The 16,380-nt window shown below is 37.2% G+C and overlaps 1 protein-coding gene across 4 annotated transcripts in view; it reads right to left on the bottom strand.

Annotated features, from left to right (window-relative positions):
* The window catches only part of MOM (ATP-dependent helicase family protein), a 51,237-nt gene that overhangs the window by 15,005 nt on the left and 19,852 nt on the right, over window positions 1-16,380 (bottom strand). For all 4 annotated transcript variants that reach the window (XM_059574752.2, XM_059574754.2, XM_059574755.2 and 1 more), the window contains exons 8-13: window positions 15,945-16,223; window positions 14,705-14,854; window positions 13,550-13,804; window positions 13,090-13,230; window positions 12,659-12,970; window positions 11,916-12,089 (exon numbers count right to left, since the gene is read on the bottom strand). In XM_059574752.2, the coding sequence (XP_059430735.2) occupies window positions 11,916-12,089; window positions 12,659-12,970; window positions 13,090-13,230; window positions 13,550-13,804; window positions 14,705-14,854; window positions 15,945-16,223 (1,311 nt within the window). The remainder of the gene's footprint in view (window positions 1-11,915; window positions 12,090-12,658; window positions 12,971-13,089; window positions 13,231-13,549; window positions 13,805-14,704; window positions 14,855-15,944; window positions 16,224-16,380) is intronic.

Genomic DNA, 16,380 nt, shown 5'->3' with positions numbered 1-16,380 from the left:
CACAGTGCGTACAATTATTTCTATTGCCGCCTCCCAAGGCTGGCCACTTCACCAGATGGATGTCAAAAATGCTTTTCTTCATGGTGATCTCAAAGAGGATATTTACATGACTCCTCCTCCGGGTTTGTTTTCTTCTCCATCTGCCGCTGTGTGTAAGTTAAAGCGGTCTCTCTATGGCTTAAAACAGGCTCCCCGGGCATGGTTTGAAAAATTCAGGTCTACTCTGCTTCGCTTGTCCTTTGTCCAAAGCCAATATGATTCTTCTTTGTTCCTTTGCAAGACTCCGACTGGTCTCGTTCTTTTACTTGTGTATGTGGATGATATTGTCATTACGGGCACCGACTCCAGTTTGATTGCACATCTCAAGCGGAATCTTCAAGACTCTTTTCATATGAAAGACCTTGGTCCTCTTACGTATTTTCTGGGGTTGGAGGTGCACACTGATTCTTCCGGTATATTCTTGAATCAACACAAATATACCCAGGACTTGATTAGCCTAGCTGGTCTTCAGGATTCTTCTTCGGTGGATACTCCTATGGAGGTTAATGTGAAATATCGACGTGAGGAGGGTGATCTTCTCTCTGATCCTACTGTGTTCCGACAGTTGGTAGGCAGCTTGAACTATTTGACTATTACTCGGCCTGATATTTCCTTCGCTGTCCAGCAGGTTAGCCAGTTTATGCAAACTCCACGCCATCTTCATTTAGCTGCTGTTCGACGTATCATTCGATATCTTCGAGGGTCCCCTGGCCGTGGGTTGTTCTTTCCAACCGGCTCTCCTCTTCGCCTTGTTGCTTATAGTGATGCGGATTGGGCAGGATGTCCTGACACTCGGCGGTCTGTCACGGGTTTGTGCATGTTTCTTGGTGATTCTTTGATTTCTTGGAAGAGTAAGAAGCAAGCTCGCGTTTCTAAATCATCTACTGAATCCGAATACCGGCAATGTCTGCTGCTTGTTCTGAGATTGTCTGGCTTCGTGGGCTTCTGGCTGAGCTTGGTTTTTCTCAAACTGATTCTACTCCTCTTTATGCTGATAATACTAGTGCCATTCAAATAGTTGCTAATACTGTTTACCATGAACGTACGAAGCATATTGAGGTAGACTGTCATTCTATTCGGGAAGCCTTGGACACTCGTGTTATCTCTCTTCCTCATGTTTCCACTGATCTCCAGATAGCTGATGTCTTCACGAAGGTTATGACACGACAGCGTCATCAGTTCCTTGTGGGCAAATTGATGCTTCTTGATCGACCAGCATCAATTTGAGGGGGGATGTCAGTCAGATACGGTCTATATATATCATTATATATTTAGCCTTAATTAGTCTTTCTAGTTATGGCATGTTCTTGTATTATAGCTATAGTATATTGTAATTAATAGGTAGATTTTAGTTACCTTATTTATTTCCCTAGATTGCTGTAATCGCTGAGATACAGCTTGTAAATACCTAGACAATTTCTATATAATACGAGGAACCCTCACATTTAGAGGTATTCAATACAATTGACACGAAGCGCTAGGGCTGAGCACCAGCCCCCTTGGGTCCAAACTTAGCTCACACCAACGGCCAAACCGAAAGAACCAACCAATCGACTTTTACCTTTGATCTCTTACCTACTAAATTTTTTTAAAAAGTACGACGATTGCAGAGGAAATGCTGGGGGACAGAGCAATAGAGAGCAAACGAGAGAGAAACGGAGCTGAAAGAAGATCAGAGATGGCAAAGAGAAGACATTAGGTAAGCGGCAGCTAGCAAAACCACGAAAGGGTAGAAGAAAAGAGAAGAAAAGGGAACGGAAGAGAAGAGAAGAGCAATGAGAGTAGAAATAAAAGAGAAGAGAGTGAAAAACTAGAATATGTGCCGGCTAAAAGAAAGTAAGAAACAAAAGAAGAGAGAAAAGTAGGGTTAAGGAAACAATTTTAAAATATTAAAAATTCTATATACAAAAAGTACTAAAACTATATATAATAAGTGGTATGTCAGGTCAGATATGTTGGGTTTACCGACACCCTCAATCCAACACCCGACCCTAGGGGTGTACAAACGGGGCGGTTATAACCGCCTCTCAACCGCTAACCGCATAACCGCTTTAGTAGGCGGTTATAAAAAACCGCTAACCACCTAAGGCGGGGCAGTTAGTAGTTTAAGGGGCAGAAAAAAGCGGTCAATAACTGCCTACCCTTATATATAATAATATAAATATATATTTTATATTAAAAATATAACATTAAAACGACGTTGTTTCGGTGTTTAACACCAAAACAATGCCGTTTTAAATACGAATTAAGGATAGGGTTTCATCATATTCATTGTTTTTTGAAACACTTTGACCCAAAACTATTTAAATAAGCCCAAAAATAGGCACAATGAAGCCCATATAGAAAAAAGAGGTTATAAAACCGCCGGTTATTGGTTTGAATAACCGCTAACCGCCTAAGCAGAGTGGTTGCGGTTATTAACATCCAATAACCGCCTTACGTGATTGCGGTTAGCGATTTTAACCAATAACCGCTAACCACAACCGCTTATACACCCTTACCGACCCTAACATTGTTGGAATGTTAATTTTTATATCAGCTGACCTCCGAACGAACGTAATCGGTTTGGGTTGGAAGCATCAGATTGATGGGTTTGGGCTAACCCAATGTGACATCTAACCTGTTGAGATTGAGGGTAAGTCCAATCTGGCCAATTGAATTTGAAGGTGACTTGGCTTGTTGAAATTGAGATATTATCCATGGTTAGAATTTTTCCAAAGCCAGCAGATCAAGCAAAGAACACCACTCTCAAAGGAGTCTTATTCTGCCAAATACTCCTCCAAGGGAAAGGAGTGCTATCATGGGAACGACGACAATTTTTTTTTTTTTTTTTTTTTTTGATAACGTAAGAGAACTTTAGTCAGATTAATTGCACGTTGCAAACGCATACTGTACAACAATCCTCACCGTTAATCAAACTCCTACGGATAACTGACCCCACCCGACGACGACATTACAGTATGATATAACATCAAACAACCCTCTCTTGGAAGATACTCAACAAAGCTTGTATTCGTCACCCCATCTCAATCTGAGGGAGTATAACAAATTAAAAAAAGGAGAAAAAGAGATCCATCACTCAATCATGAGCCGCTCTAAGAAAGTTAACATTCCACTAATGAGGGTCGCTAAAAAGAACCAAATGGTTTGCCATGGAGGCATCCTTACAACGAGCCAAACTGAAAAAGAGTTCAGAGCTACCTTGAGGGCCTAATCCCCACACCACATCACAACAGAATCTAATATTAGAGCCATCACCAATCTCAAATCTAGTTTGACTAGAGACTCCCTCTAGCCCCTCCCGATTCTTCCATTGCCCCACCCCATATGAATCATGAACCTCATTAGAACATCAACCACCTCGTGCTTCCATATTAGAATCCACTACCTACATCACTCTCTCATGAACACAACACCAAAGGCACTTCCCCAAAAGAGTTCGGTTGAATAAAAGTAAATTACGGGCCCCCGGCCCTCCTTTAGAGATCAAAAAACAAGCCTTAATCCAACTAACCAAATGGAAATTGAATTCTTCACCAATACCACCACACAAAAAGTCCCACCACAACTTCTCTCTGCAGTTGGCAACTCCAACCAGGAGGGAAAAGGAGGCATGAAAAAGGTGGGTAGATTAGATAAAGTCCTTTTAATCAAGGTAACCCCTCCACCCTTGACAAATATATTCTCTTCCATCCAGCCAAATGATATTCTATCTTCTCAATAATGCCATCCCATATAGATTTTAAAAGTTAAAAGGGTTTGAAAAGACCAATAACAAGTGGACCAAACTGAATATAAATAATGTGTTTCCAATATCGAAAGTACAAACATCTATCAACATGTTAATATATTTTCCATAGTAACATTCAAATTATAAATATACCAATCGCTAAATAATATGCTTACAGGTAGATACGCAACGCCATCAACATGAGAGAAAAAGAAAGGTTTTTTGCTCAGTAAGAGGAACGGGGAGTCAATGGACCACCTTCCTCTTCATTGTGACGTAGCTTAAGCCATTTGGATTGCCTTTTTTTAGTCGGTTTAGTTTGTCCTGGGTTATGCCTAGATGTGCAGTTGATATGCATGCTTGAGGTAGGCCTTTGGCAGTCCGCGGAGTGCTGGAGTGTTGTAGATGGTGCGTTCGCGCCTTTTATGTTGTTTATGGAGGTAAAGGAATAACAAAAGTTTTGAGGACTAGGAAACGACATTGGAAGACATTAAATCTTTATTCTTCAAAACTTTTTTTTTTTGATAATTAATATGAATATTATTGAAAAAGCGCAGAAGGGCACAACCCTAATGCAAAAATATATACAAGAAAACCCCTACGGAATATACAAATAGCACATATTCAAGAACTCTTCTATAGTTGGGACATCAATACGGTGGTGAGCCAACACCCACAAGTGTAGCATAGATATCATATTCTGCCTCATCCCATCCACCGAACACTTCTTATCCTCAAAAGTTCAGGCATTCCTCTCCCGCCAAATACACCAAGTGACGCATAAAGGAACCATCCTCCAAATGACTTTAGAGATAACCATCCTTCAAAACTTTATATTTATAGACAACTGCTTATGTGGCACTTTGACAGTTAGTGATAATGATTTCCTAGTTCTTTTTGCTACTTTTAATTAAGTGTTTTGTATACTTCCTGTATACTTAAGGAAAGCTTACGCTTTAATTATATTTGTCGATTACTTATCAAAAAAAAAAAAAAAAGTTCCTTTAAAATTGATTTCATTCAAGTACTAATGAACTACTCATTCTAGTACGCACAAACTATTTTGCAATCTCTAAGAAAAAGAAACTGATAAACACTTAACTAATACTCTCTGCATCTCAATTTAGATATCTTATTTTCCATTTTTTTGTTAGTAACAAACTTTTTATTAAAATTAAGCGAAAGCACCGAAAACACGCGTAGCTAGGATGCATACACAAAGGTCTCCTTAAGGATTATAATAAAAAAGAATTACATATAGAAGAGAAAGAGAACCAAATTCTAAAAAAGAACTCATAATTATGGTTTCAAGCACACAAGACCTCTCTGAACAATGATCTCAAACATTTTAGTGTTAAATTACCAGTTATCCCAAAAGGTTAAGCTGATAGGAAGAGGTAAATATAATCACTTAATCATTAGTTTAATACTCCCCCTTTACATGTCGGCTCAAACTCCCTTTTAATAGGTGAGGCGCAACACGTGAAATATTTAATTTAAATTGGGGTAAATTGACGGAGTTAAGGTTTGATCTCAGGACCTTTGGTTCTGATACTATGTTGAATTACTAGTTATCCCAAAAGCTTAAGCTGATAGGAAGAAGTAAATTTAATTACTTAATCATTAGTTTAACACTCTCCCTCATGTGTGGGCTCAAATTTAGTAAAAATTTTATTTTAAAAACATCCTAAAATATATGTCCACTTATTAAAAGTATAAAATAATTTTTCACTTCCGATGCTACCCCAACTTTTTATCTTTTTTCAAAAAGCAAACAAAACCTTTCAGAAAAAGTCATATCCCTTCTAATATAAATTAAGACTTCAATGAATATCAATATATATCTTTTCATGAGTAATGGCATCATTTCAAACAAAGACACCTACTTTATGATGTTGTGGATACCATACACTATAGAATACTTGAATAAGATTTGCATGGAAAAAGTGCCATTGTTGATGCTGATGTATGGTCCATATATTCGTCATTAAGGATTCAAGTCATATTAGTCATATAGATATGACTGTCAAAGATATTGATGATGATATCTGGATGTAACTATAGCCTATGGGATCACAATAGAACTTCTCAAAAAGAATTTGATATTATTAAGATACTTAGGATGTAGATAGGTAAGAAGGCCATATGCACAATACTAAGAGTAGGGCTGGCAAAACGAGTTGGCATGTCAAATTCGTTTCAACCCGTTTATGACATGAACCCGTTTATGCCAACCCGAACATTACACGTTTAAATAAACATGTTGAACACCCAAACCCGAACACGACACATTTCTTAATGGGTAAGAGGACACGGCACTTGTAATCTGTTTAGATAAACGTGTCATGTCGGGTTGACACGACATGACCCGTGAACACATTTAATTTAGATGTTAATAGGTTCCAACCCGACACGACCTATGAACACGTTTAAATGTATATCTACAAATTTGAGATAAAAAAAAATATATATATATATATATATATATATATATATAGATCAAACGTGTCAACCAGCGAACCCGCGGGTTGACACGAACCAACACGTTTATTAAACGTGTAATAAATGGGAGACCCGTTTATGACCCGAACCCGTTTAACCTAAACCCTAATCCTAAAATTATGTGTCGTGTTCGTGTCGAGTTTGAGGGTCACGGGTTAAATTGCCAGCCCTAACTAAGAGCATAGTTCTTATTCTATGCTTACTTTTCTTCCCTTTCAGTTTATTATCTGCTAGAATAAGATATTAAAAGAATTCTTTTTTCGAAATAAACAAAACTTATGTATAATGCGACATTCGGTAATCAACTTTAAAAGAGCATAAAGATTGTACAGTAAATGCTATGTTAAGATGGCACTTACCAAAATATGTTGGTTTTCCACATCCTATAAGTTCCATAGCTATCGTCCAACCTATATGCTACAAACTAATTACCGAAAACCGTCAAACCGTCACCTAGAATCTATATTAATTTAATGAATAATAATTTATTAGAAGGAGAAAATCTCATGTACACAAAAAGCATACAAGAGAAGCAACCACCCTATTGGGGTCGAAAATCTAAAAAGTTGACAAGATCTAAACTAGAGTTTATATTAATATTCGTTGGTATTTCATCTAAAAGTTCATGTTTGCAGCCAAATGCATCATTCTTTCAAACGATATTGATGTAGGATTGCCTTCCAATGTGAATATTAGAAACTTCCTATGATTGATGGAAGAGGGCCAAACACTTTAAATTGAGGGGTTTGTTAAATAGATGGCTAGTTCAAGTATAATGAAAATTTGGAATTGAAATACCACAAGAACTCAAATCAGTAGGTGCTATTCCAGGGCTGTCAACAGTACTCAGGAACAAAAAAGGCTTAGGCTACCTTCAAATATCACAAAGGTTTTCTTGGCACTTATCAAACATGTTCGCTTTCCATATCCTATACTTTCCAAAACAATAGGAAACTCCTTTTTAATAAAGGACGTCAAAAAAAAAATATTTTGTTGTCCTTTTGTTCCAACCAATGTAATTTTTTTAAAAACTTTTTTTTTTTGTTTTTTTTGATCGGTTTAACGGGGGGTGCAACACGAGGACTTCTCAGGAGGTCACCCATCCTAGCAGTACTCTTGTCCAAGCGCGCTTAACTGCGAAGTTCTGATGGGATCCGTTGCATTAGTGTTGCACTTAACTAAAGTTTTCTTAAAAACTTTTGTGCCCCTTACTGTGTAAGCGACATTATTTTGTTAGTCTTTTGTGTCGTTCGCTTCAAACGATGTTACTTTTAGAGGTAACGTCGTTCGCTTCAAACGATGTTACTTTTATAAGTAACGTTGTTCGCTTCAAACGATGTTACTTTTATAAGTAACATCGTTTGAAAAATAAAGGACAGTAAAAATAACGTCGCTTAAAAGGTCAAAGGACGTTATTCATAAATGAACTAGTAAACGATGTTACTCTATTACTCTATGAGAAAGAGCACACGTCTTTCCCTTCATTCAAACTCGCATCTCTCTCTTAGACGACCTCTCTCACATGTGTCTCTCTCTCGCTCATCCTTCCACCGGCGTTGGGCGTTCCGTGTCTCTCTCTCAAATCTCAACCGGCATGGGGCTCCTCCACCTCTCTCTCTCACACCACTACTCTGACTCAGACAGCCGCAACTTCAAAGGAAACGCCTCTCTCTCTCTCTCTCTCTCAGACTCTCTATCTCTCTCAAATACCCCTTTTCCCCAAATCCCCCCCCCCCCTTCTCTCTCTCTCTCTCTATTAACCTTTTTCCCCAAATCCCCCCCCCCTTCTCTCTCTCTCTCTCTCTCTCTCTCTCTCTCTCTCAAAACTCCACAACCAGAAACACCTCTCTCCGCTACTACTCCGGCTCAAACGTACCCTAAGAGATGATGGGGAGAGTGTACAGGGCAGTGACACTTGCGTCGAGTCCAACTCCACCATCCAACTCTTTTGCCAAACCTAGTCCCTCCCTGAGCTCCAAGGTTTCCTTGTTCAAAAGCTTAAAACTTTATCTTAAAACGACCACGTGTTGTGCTTGTTCACTACTTGCTAGTAACAAAAATTGATTCTAAGTTTGAATTACATTGCCTCGTCTAATTAGATTTGATGATTTGAAGCTTTTTTCCAACTCTAATCCATTTTTCTTTTTAGGCTACAACCATCTAATTTGATTAGCTTCAATTGGAATTCCTTCTTTTGGTAAAAACATATGTATGAATCTACAATTTATATGGATTTACGTTACTCTAGTTATACACCAGAGTTGAGTTTTAATGTTATGTAATTCCCGTAGATTAGGATGGTACAGTGTAATGTTATGCACACCCTCCCCCTTCCTCACGATAAGAGATGAAAAAAGGGCATGAGGGTATACGCCAGGGACAAAACCCCTCTTCCCCTCCCTTAGAACAATCAACCAATTCAATGCCTTAAAAGCAACCACACTACTCGCAACCCCCACTTGAGAATCAATCAAAGGAACGGCACCATCATTACCTATAGGAATTCCCAAAACCAAGGACCCAACATCCCCCACACTAATAATAGAAACATCTACTTCTGCCACCAAACTTTCTGTGACCTAATTGCTTGGCATCAACGATATTGTAGACATTAAAAGCCTCAAGACTAACGATACGCTGCAACCCTCTAAAACTAGAGCTATCAACATCTAAGAGGGTCCAAGACCCAGAGACAACTCACTCTGCGTCAACGTTAGCGAAAATCTGGGTTGGGGACTGAGAGAGACACTATGACTCAGTTACCCAAGATGGTGTTGTAGACTGAGAGTCGTCGGCGAGATCAAATTCTGCTATTTTGCCCTCCAAAACATACTACTACTTTTCGGATGAACTTCTTCGACTTCGTGACGATGTGATAGAGCCAACTGAGGGCCAAAAAGCTTACCCAAGCTCACACCTGCACCATAGAGACCAAACCGACACCCGAAACCTTGTCTAAGACAAAGGAAGACCCAACCCATTTTTTAACTACCCACAAGCTTGGTTTTTAAACCAAACCTAGATGGAATAAAAACTTGTGGCCCACTAGTAACGAGTGAAGAACGAGTGGATGTCTTGAACAAGTGTCGGGCCCTACTTAATATATATTTATTTTTTTTTATAAGTACCCTTAATATACTTAGAGCGTGTTTGGGATTGCATTTGAGAGCTCTAAAAGTGCTTTTAACACTCAAAAAGCCCATCTGAAAAAAAAAAAAAAAAAAAAAAAAAAAAAAAAAAAAAAAAAAAAAGGTACTCATTTGTTAAAAAATTAAAAGCACTTTTAAGGGTCCAAAAAGCCTAAAAATAGCCAAAACGCACTTTTGGCAAAAGCTTAAAAATGAAGCTTTTACCCAAAAGCTCTTTTTGACTTAAAAGCTCTATTTCTCACATGCAATCCCAAACAAGCTCTTAATATATATTTATTATAATTAATATATATTAAGTACCCTTTCTTCCACCTCCGAAGGATGGAGTGCAACAAAAGAAGTATCGAAGTGGTCATTGGACCGACTAACTCAAGCTATAAAGGCCCCTTAGGTAGCCAATCATTATCCAGTAAGGATGAGCACCTTACGGAAACCAAAGGAAGCTCAATGAATGGAGAAAGTACACGGGGTCTTTACCTCTTAAAACCTTGCAAAGGTTGCGTCCCTCCAAAAGAGATGGGCTTTGATCCAGCTAAAAGGCTCGCAACATATACTTCATCCGTAAGCAATCCATTTCCCCTCTCAAAACCTCAAATTGTTTCTTCAAAGAATAAAGGACAATACTAACATCCTTGAGACCGCCATGCATACCCTCTATAGAATCCATGAAAATTCAGGGACCCTCAACTTTCCTTTCTCCATACATTTCTTGACCGTCGGTGCTCAGAATTCTTAGTATTGTAGTGTCTAGAGGAACCTTTACTATGCCTCGGCCACGCCAAGACCTTCGCATACGATTGCTTGTCAACCACCACAGCCATTTCGCATGTTACCAATGCTGAAGGATGCTCTACCAAACTAGACCTTCACATCCCATCTAACATAACCCATGAACGCCATTCCCTCTTACCACCACCGTAGGGTGACTAGAAAGAATCAAGGAACTTACACAGCTCAAGAATGAAGCCCAACCAACCACAACCTCCTCTATCCTACAAGATGATCACAAAGCCTCTTTGATTCCCAACTCTGTATTATGCTACTGCCAAGAAACAACCAAAACGATTCAAACCAAATTGGGAAATGAAGGTTCCCCCACCCTCAAAGACTTCACAAATTCACTCGAGTGCTCTACTTGTAGGAAAGCCCACGTGGTGTCCAATAGCCACAACACACCGACCTTTCCAAGTGAGACTTAATGAACAAAACTCTACTTCTTTCATACACCCATAAAACTGAGACCCCCTCTCCTCACCGACAGAACCATCTTGAAGTAACCAACTCGACCAGCCCATAACCAACGAGGCCAGAAAAACAAAGAATCCTAACACAAGAGCCCGGAAACCAACAAGCAAGAAAGAAAATGACAGGACACGTCAACACACACTATCGAGAGAGAGAGAGCTCATGCAGAGAGGGTTTGTTAGAAATCCTAAACCTCCTGTGTCAAAGTGATAAAAGAGCAAAACTAAAGACCAAATTATATAAGAAGATCCATGATAAGACCCTTGGACCACTATAACCCATGTCCAGCAAATGTAGAAATTACTAAAATATACTAACTCCAACATAAACATAAATTTAAGGAGAAACTTCACTTACCTTCCACTCCTACCCCCTGTGAATTGTCAAGTGTTTTGCAATCATAATCTCGAATTATCAAAATTTGCAATGTCGGGTTCCCAATTATCAACTCCTTTTAATTTCACCCTCTTGGGATTTTACAAAAAGTCCTGAAGGATGGTGCCAAAATGACCAAAATACCCCTATTTTTAAATTGAAAAAATAAATAAATAAACTTCATACTGTTTAGATTTTCTTTCTTTTTTTCTTTTTTTTCGTAAGTTCTTAAGGGCAATTTTGTATTTTTATAAATTATACATTGTTATAAGAGATATTTCACCTGTTAGCCATTTGATTTAACGCAAAACCCTAACAGTAGGAATGAAATTAAAAGGAGCTGAAACATGAGATACCGAAATTGCAAAATCCTTGACAATTTAGAGAAGGGTAAGAGTGAAGTTTCCTCTTAATTTAAACAAACTACCAGCATGCTAATCCAAAGAATCGTGAAATCAGCACTCAATATTATCTAGGATCGTCTTCAAAGGCCCCAATTAGCACTATCGAATTTACAAAGTCCACTTTTTTTTTGGTCTTTAAGCTTCTTTTTTCATGAGCATCTTTTGCCCTGTTTCAGATATCAATATCTCCATACAACAAAAACCAATAAGAATCTGATACTATTATCTTTTCCCATGGCAACTGAATATCATGTAAAACTTATAAGATCCATTTGAAATAATTGATTCCTGATTCCTCAATCAATGACTGTTTTTCCAGATTTTGATAGATTACATCAACGTTCAACATCATTTCGCAAAATGACAATATATTGATATTCAAAAGTAATCAAGCATGAATCAATCAAGAGGTACCAGAAAAACTTGTGTAGAAAATAATTAAAACAAAAATAAAATATAAAATAAAAATACCTGAAACAGTATAAGTACTCTTAAACCTCGGTTTTTCATCTCCATAAGCATCATGTCAAGAAGTTGCAGCTTGCCACTAGCTTTTATTCCAACGTCCAAATACTCAACTTCTTGAAGGCCTTTAGTTAGCAATACTTGGAGGGATGGATCCACAACATAGGGATGATCACACAACTGTCAAGAAAACAATTCAAGTATCCTTAATGAAAATGACAATATACATGAAAAGGGCTACCTTTCTTCTCAATAGACATTGCAAACAAATATTACTTGACTCAGCTTGAAGCATAAAGGAGCACAAACAAAGATTTAAAAAATGCAAACATTAGAAACTTCAAAACTCAGGTTGCCCAAAAATAAGGTAAAAAAAAAAACAATTAAATAAAAAGTTCAAGATTGCAGAATTTAGGAGTTTCAACTTATATACAACTTAAGAACACAACTTAAATTCCAAATACTAATTACAAATGATAGAAAATCAAATTAAAACCTTTAGAAATTTCGTAGATTTCAAATTGCATGGGATCCTATCTATAGTAAAAATTCAATTATCTTGACAGATTTATAACCAATCCCATATAAACTTCACACATAATTGCATACAAAAACTTGATATTAGTTATATAATCTTGGAACAGCACAAAGAAAAAATATCAAATATTTTTGGACTACAAAGTTAAAATGAAATAGAATCTAGATTTCATGCAACCACTGATTAAGGCAACAAGCTCAATCAAGTCAACCTTCCGGGTAGAAATAAGAACATCGCGGAGAGCCCCAATAGAGTCATTCTTTGAAAATGAGCGAAGTGCCATGGAGTTTGAGAGTAGGGTAGCACAATACTGCTCAAGCTGCAGATTGGATAATTGTGCAGGTACCCAATACTCTAAAAACCTAGAAGCATCTAACTTGCATCTATGTGCAATATATCTCGACAACCTCTCTTTCAATCTACAGATATTGTCATTGGAACTGGTTATCAAAGCATCACTGTTACTCAAATCACTCTGAGACTCGAGCAAAGACAGCAATCTAAGGTATTCATCTTTGCTATCCTGCAAAATCCAGTAGCATTGCATGAGTGAACCTGTGAAAAAAAAGAATAAATACATACACACATTCATTTATACATATAGATGTAATAATACACAAAAATAAAATATAAGAAACAAACCTTTAAGTGACCACTGACAAGGAGAAGTCTCCACTTAGTATGTAGCATCTTAATAACTTCACAATGTGAAGAATTTATACAGCGTTGGCACTCATCAAGTACTATAGCTTCCCATTGTATGCGTTCTAACATATTGAGATCCTGCAGAGCAATACAGAGGAGGTCAATGACTCAATATGACATGCGCGTGGCAAATGAAAATTGGAAAACCAGTATGTGGCAGTGGCTTTTTCTTTCCTCCCGAAGGAAACCTATTATGCATATGACATTCTAGAAAGCAGCACCAGCTCTTACGATCTTGGGTCCGCATTAACAGAACAGGAAGGGTGAAACTACCATGCATTAAACAAAAAAAAAATCTTTTAGTCCATCTTAACTAATGGGATATATCACTCGTCTACCTCACCACGACTGAAGATCATTTAAAGCTAAATAAACCATGCAAGCAGCAAAGATATACCATCATTACAACTTCAGGTGAGGTTATAAGTATTTGAAACAATACGCAACCACCCTCCTCATAGAACTCCAGTCTTCTAATACTTTTCCGGATATCTTTGTTTCCACTGTAAACCACAACATTAAGAGATGGTGCCAAATGCAAGAATTCGTGATCCCAAACAGATAGTGCTGCAGGAGTTGAGATGACAAGAAATGGCCGATTGACATCAGGCTGCAAGGATAAAATTAATGCAAGCACCTTCATAATGCGTTCCTGCAAACATAGATTAATCGGCATCACTGCACACGAAAACCTTAATGCATTTAAAGAAAAAACAATCAATGAAATATGCTATGGGACCAAACTAGTTGTTGATATGACAGATTTAGAATAAACAAATGCATATTGCAAACACAGAGAGAGAGAGAGAGAGAGAGAGAGAGAGAGAGAAGCAGTAAAAGAGGATTGGAAGCACTTATACATTATGACACCAACACATTCTAACGCACAAAATCCTAAGACAGAAAATTATCAAAACAGTGCAAAAAGAAGAGATGCTATTCAATAACACAATAGATGGTCTTCATTAATGTGCCTCAATTTTCTACTGTGTCTCAATTTTTATCTTTATGTTCTTCTTTCTGCCTTTAGTGGGGCCTTTCTTTGTATACTTCCTGTGTACAAGGGTTGCGCCCCTTCACGCTTTTCAATGAATCATTTATTTATAAAAAAAAAAAAAAATTCATATTGAAATATGTTACTATTCAATATCTGACCTTATGATCCAAAAGCATTCAAAGGGAAAAAAGAAAACAAAAACATATATAATAGATAATTTATTTGAATACAACCATAATATTTGACATATATTACATCTGTTATGTACAAAAAATATATAATTATTATGACATTATCAGTTACATCATTTACATACTTCAAATAAATTATCATAAGTTCCATTAGATCAGATTTTTATCAGATCAGATCATTCGATATATTCAAATCCAATCCTTTAAACAGAAAAATCATATTTGAAATGATTGTCAGGTTATTGAATTACATGCCTCTTAAGAAATTCAAATTATCTGACCAAAATCTCATTTGGCTAGAAAGGCCTTCATAGCAATATTATTGATTAAGCTCCTAAATCACAGAATTAGTGATTAAGCTCACCTGATCATCCATAACAACCGCATTCTGGCCTTTTTCCCTAAACTCACATAGCTTGTTAATGTAATCTAGATGATTATTAACAAATCCAGGTGAAGCTCCAGCGGCCATCTGCGAAAATTGATCTAATAAACTTTTTTTCCTCTCTGGTATCTGCAGTTAGTTGATAATGACCAAGAAGGCAAGTTAAAGATATGGAAAGGAAACATAAATAAATATGCTATAACACGAACAGTAAGAAATAACATTAATGGCAGAGAATTGAAGGAATAAATTCAATTGAGAAATGGCAATTTCTAGTTTGAAAATTCCTTCGTTTGTATTAGGATTTTATTCAAGTTTATTGTGCAAAAGGTACTTGAGTATTTCCATAATTCCTGGACAAGGGCCCTAGTTGCAGGCAACATCTCTTAAGATGTTAGTAAGTGAACCTAGTTCGAGCTATTGTGCCTCTACATGTTTTAGTCCGTCAAAGTACTAAGTCCTCTATTTCCATATTAGAAGTGCTTGCTAATGAAAACTCTGCCCAAAGAAGAATTCAAGAGTCTATAATAATCTCTCACTTGTACTAACAAATCAGAATTTGGCTAGTGAGAATCTGAGTATTTTGATCAGTGTATTTGCTCCATCCTATTCAAACAAAATCAGACTTTCGACTGCTAAACTTTGACTATGAGAATTTGAGTATTTCAGTTTGCTAATGCTTGCATAATTTGATTCTTGTCTCTCTTTATTTCTTCTAATATTATATATTTATTCCTGTAATTTCCACGCCTAGGCAACCGATCTAAACCCAAAACCAGATCCATGTATAAAATAAAACAAAAACATAAGAAGTACAGCAGGTACTCCAAAACCAGATATATGAACTCGTCTCTCATCCAATTTGAATCTTACAAATGTTGAAAATATCCTAATATCATTACAGAAACCCACAACAGGAATGCATATGTTCAAAAATCCAAGTAGTAGTCACAAGAACAGCTTTAATGTATACATCTTGCAGATTGACTGGTCGCTCTTCAACTTAAAATCTTACAATCTTAAAAATATCCTAATGCCCTTACACAAACCCACAACATGAGTGCATATGTTCAGGAATAAAAGTAGTAGTCAACAAAACATCTTTAATGTATACATCTTCACAGATTGGCATCCATACGTGCATTGTGCTGAACAAATTCCACAAAGGTAAAGCAATCAACATAAAATAATCCATATGTAATCTTGTTTCTGGGGGCACCTTATCCACACTAGAAGTTAACTCTGACTTCCTGCGACGACTTTCATAATCTCTTATCAGGCCCTGACCTTCCTGTGAATTTAAAAATGAAGAATTTTCCAACTCCCATGTAACATGTTCATAGTTTAGACCACGCCATTTCACAAGCCATTCATAATGGCAATCTACAATATCACCAGCGGACCCCTTATGATATTCAGCACGCTGTCCAGGAGACATTAACAATCTTTTTTGTAGCAAACGATGTGGCACAGTCCACTCTTGCTTCCACCTCAAGACCTGATGAACAAAAAGCACATCACAAATGGAAACACATATTACATAAAAGGAGTCATTTATTTGATTTTTTTCCACCTGTCAATTATCTGTTTCTTTTTCTGTGTTGGAGGGAGAGTAAGATAAATTAAATCAGACAAAGTTTAGGAGAAGGCCCGAA

This window comes from Corylus avellana, chromosome 8 (assembly GCF_965113065.1).
Source record: "Corylus avellana chromosome 8, dhCorAvel1.hap1.2, whole genome shotgun sequence".
Taxonomy (NCBI): Eukaryota; Viridiplantae; Streptophyta; class Magnoliopsida; order Fagales; family Betulaceae; genus Corylus; species Corylus avellana.
The sequence above is the reverse complement of the archived record's forward strand: the minus strand, read 5'-3'. Positions and strand labels throughout refer to the sequence as shown.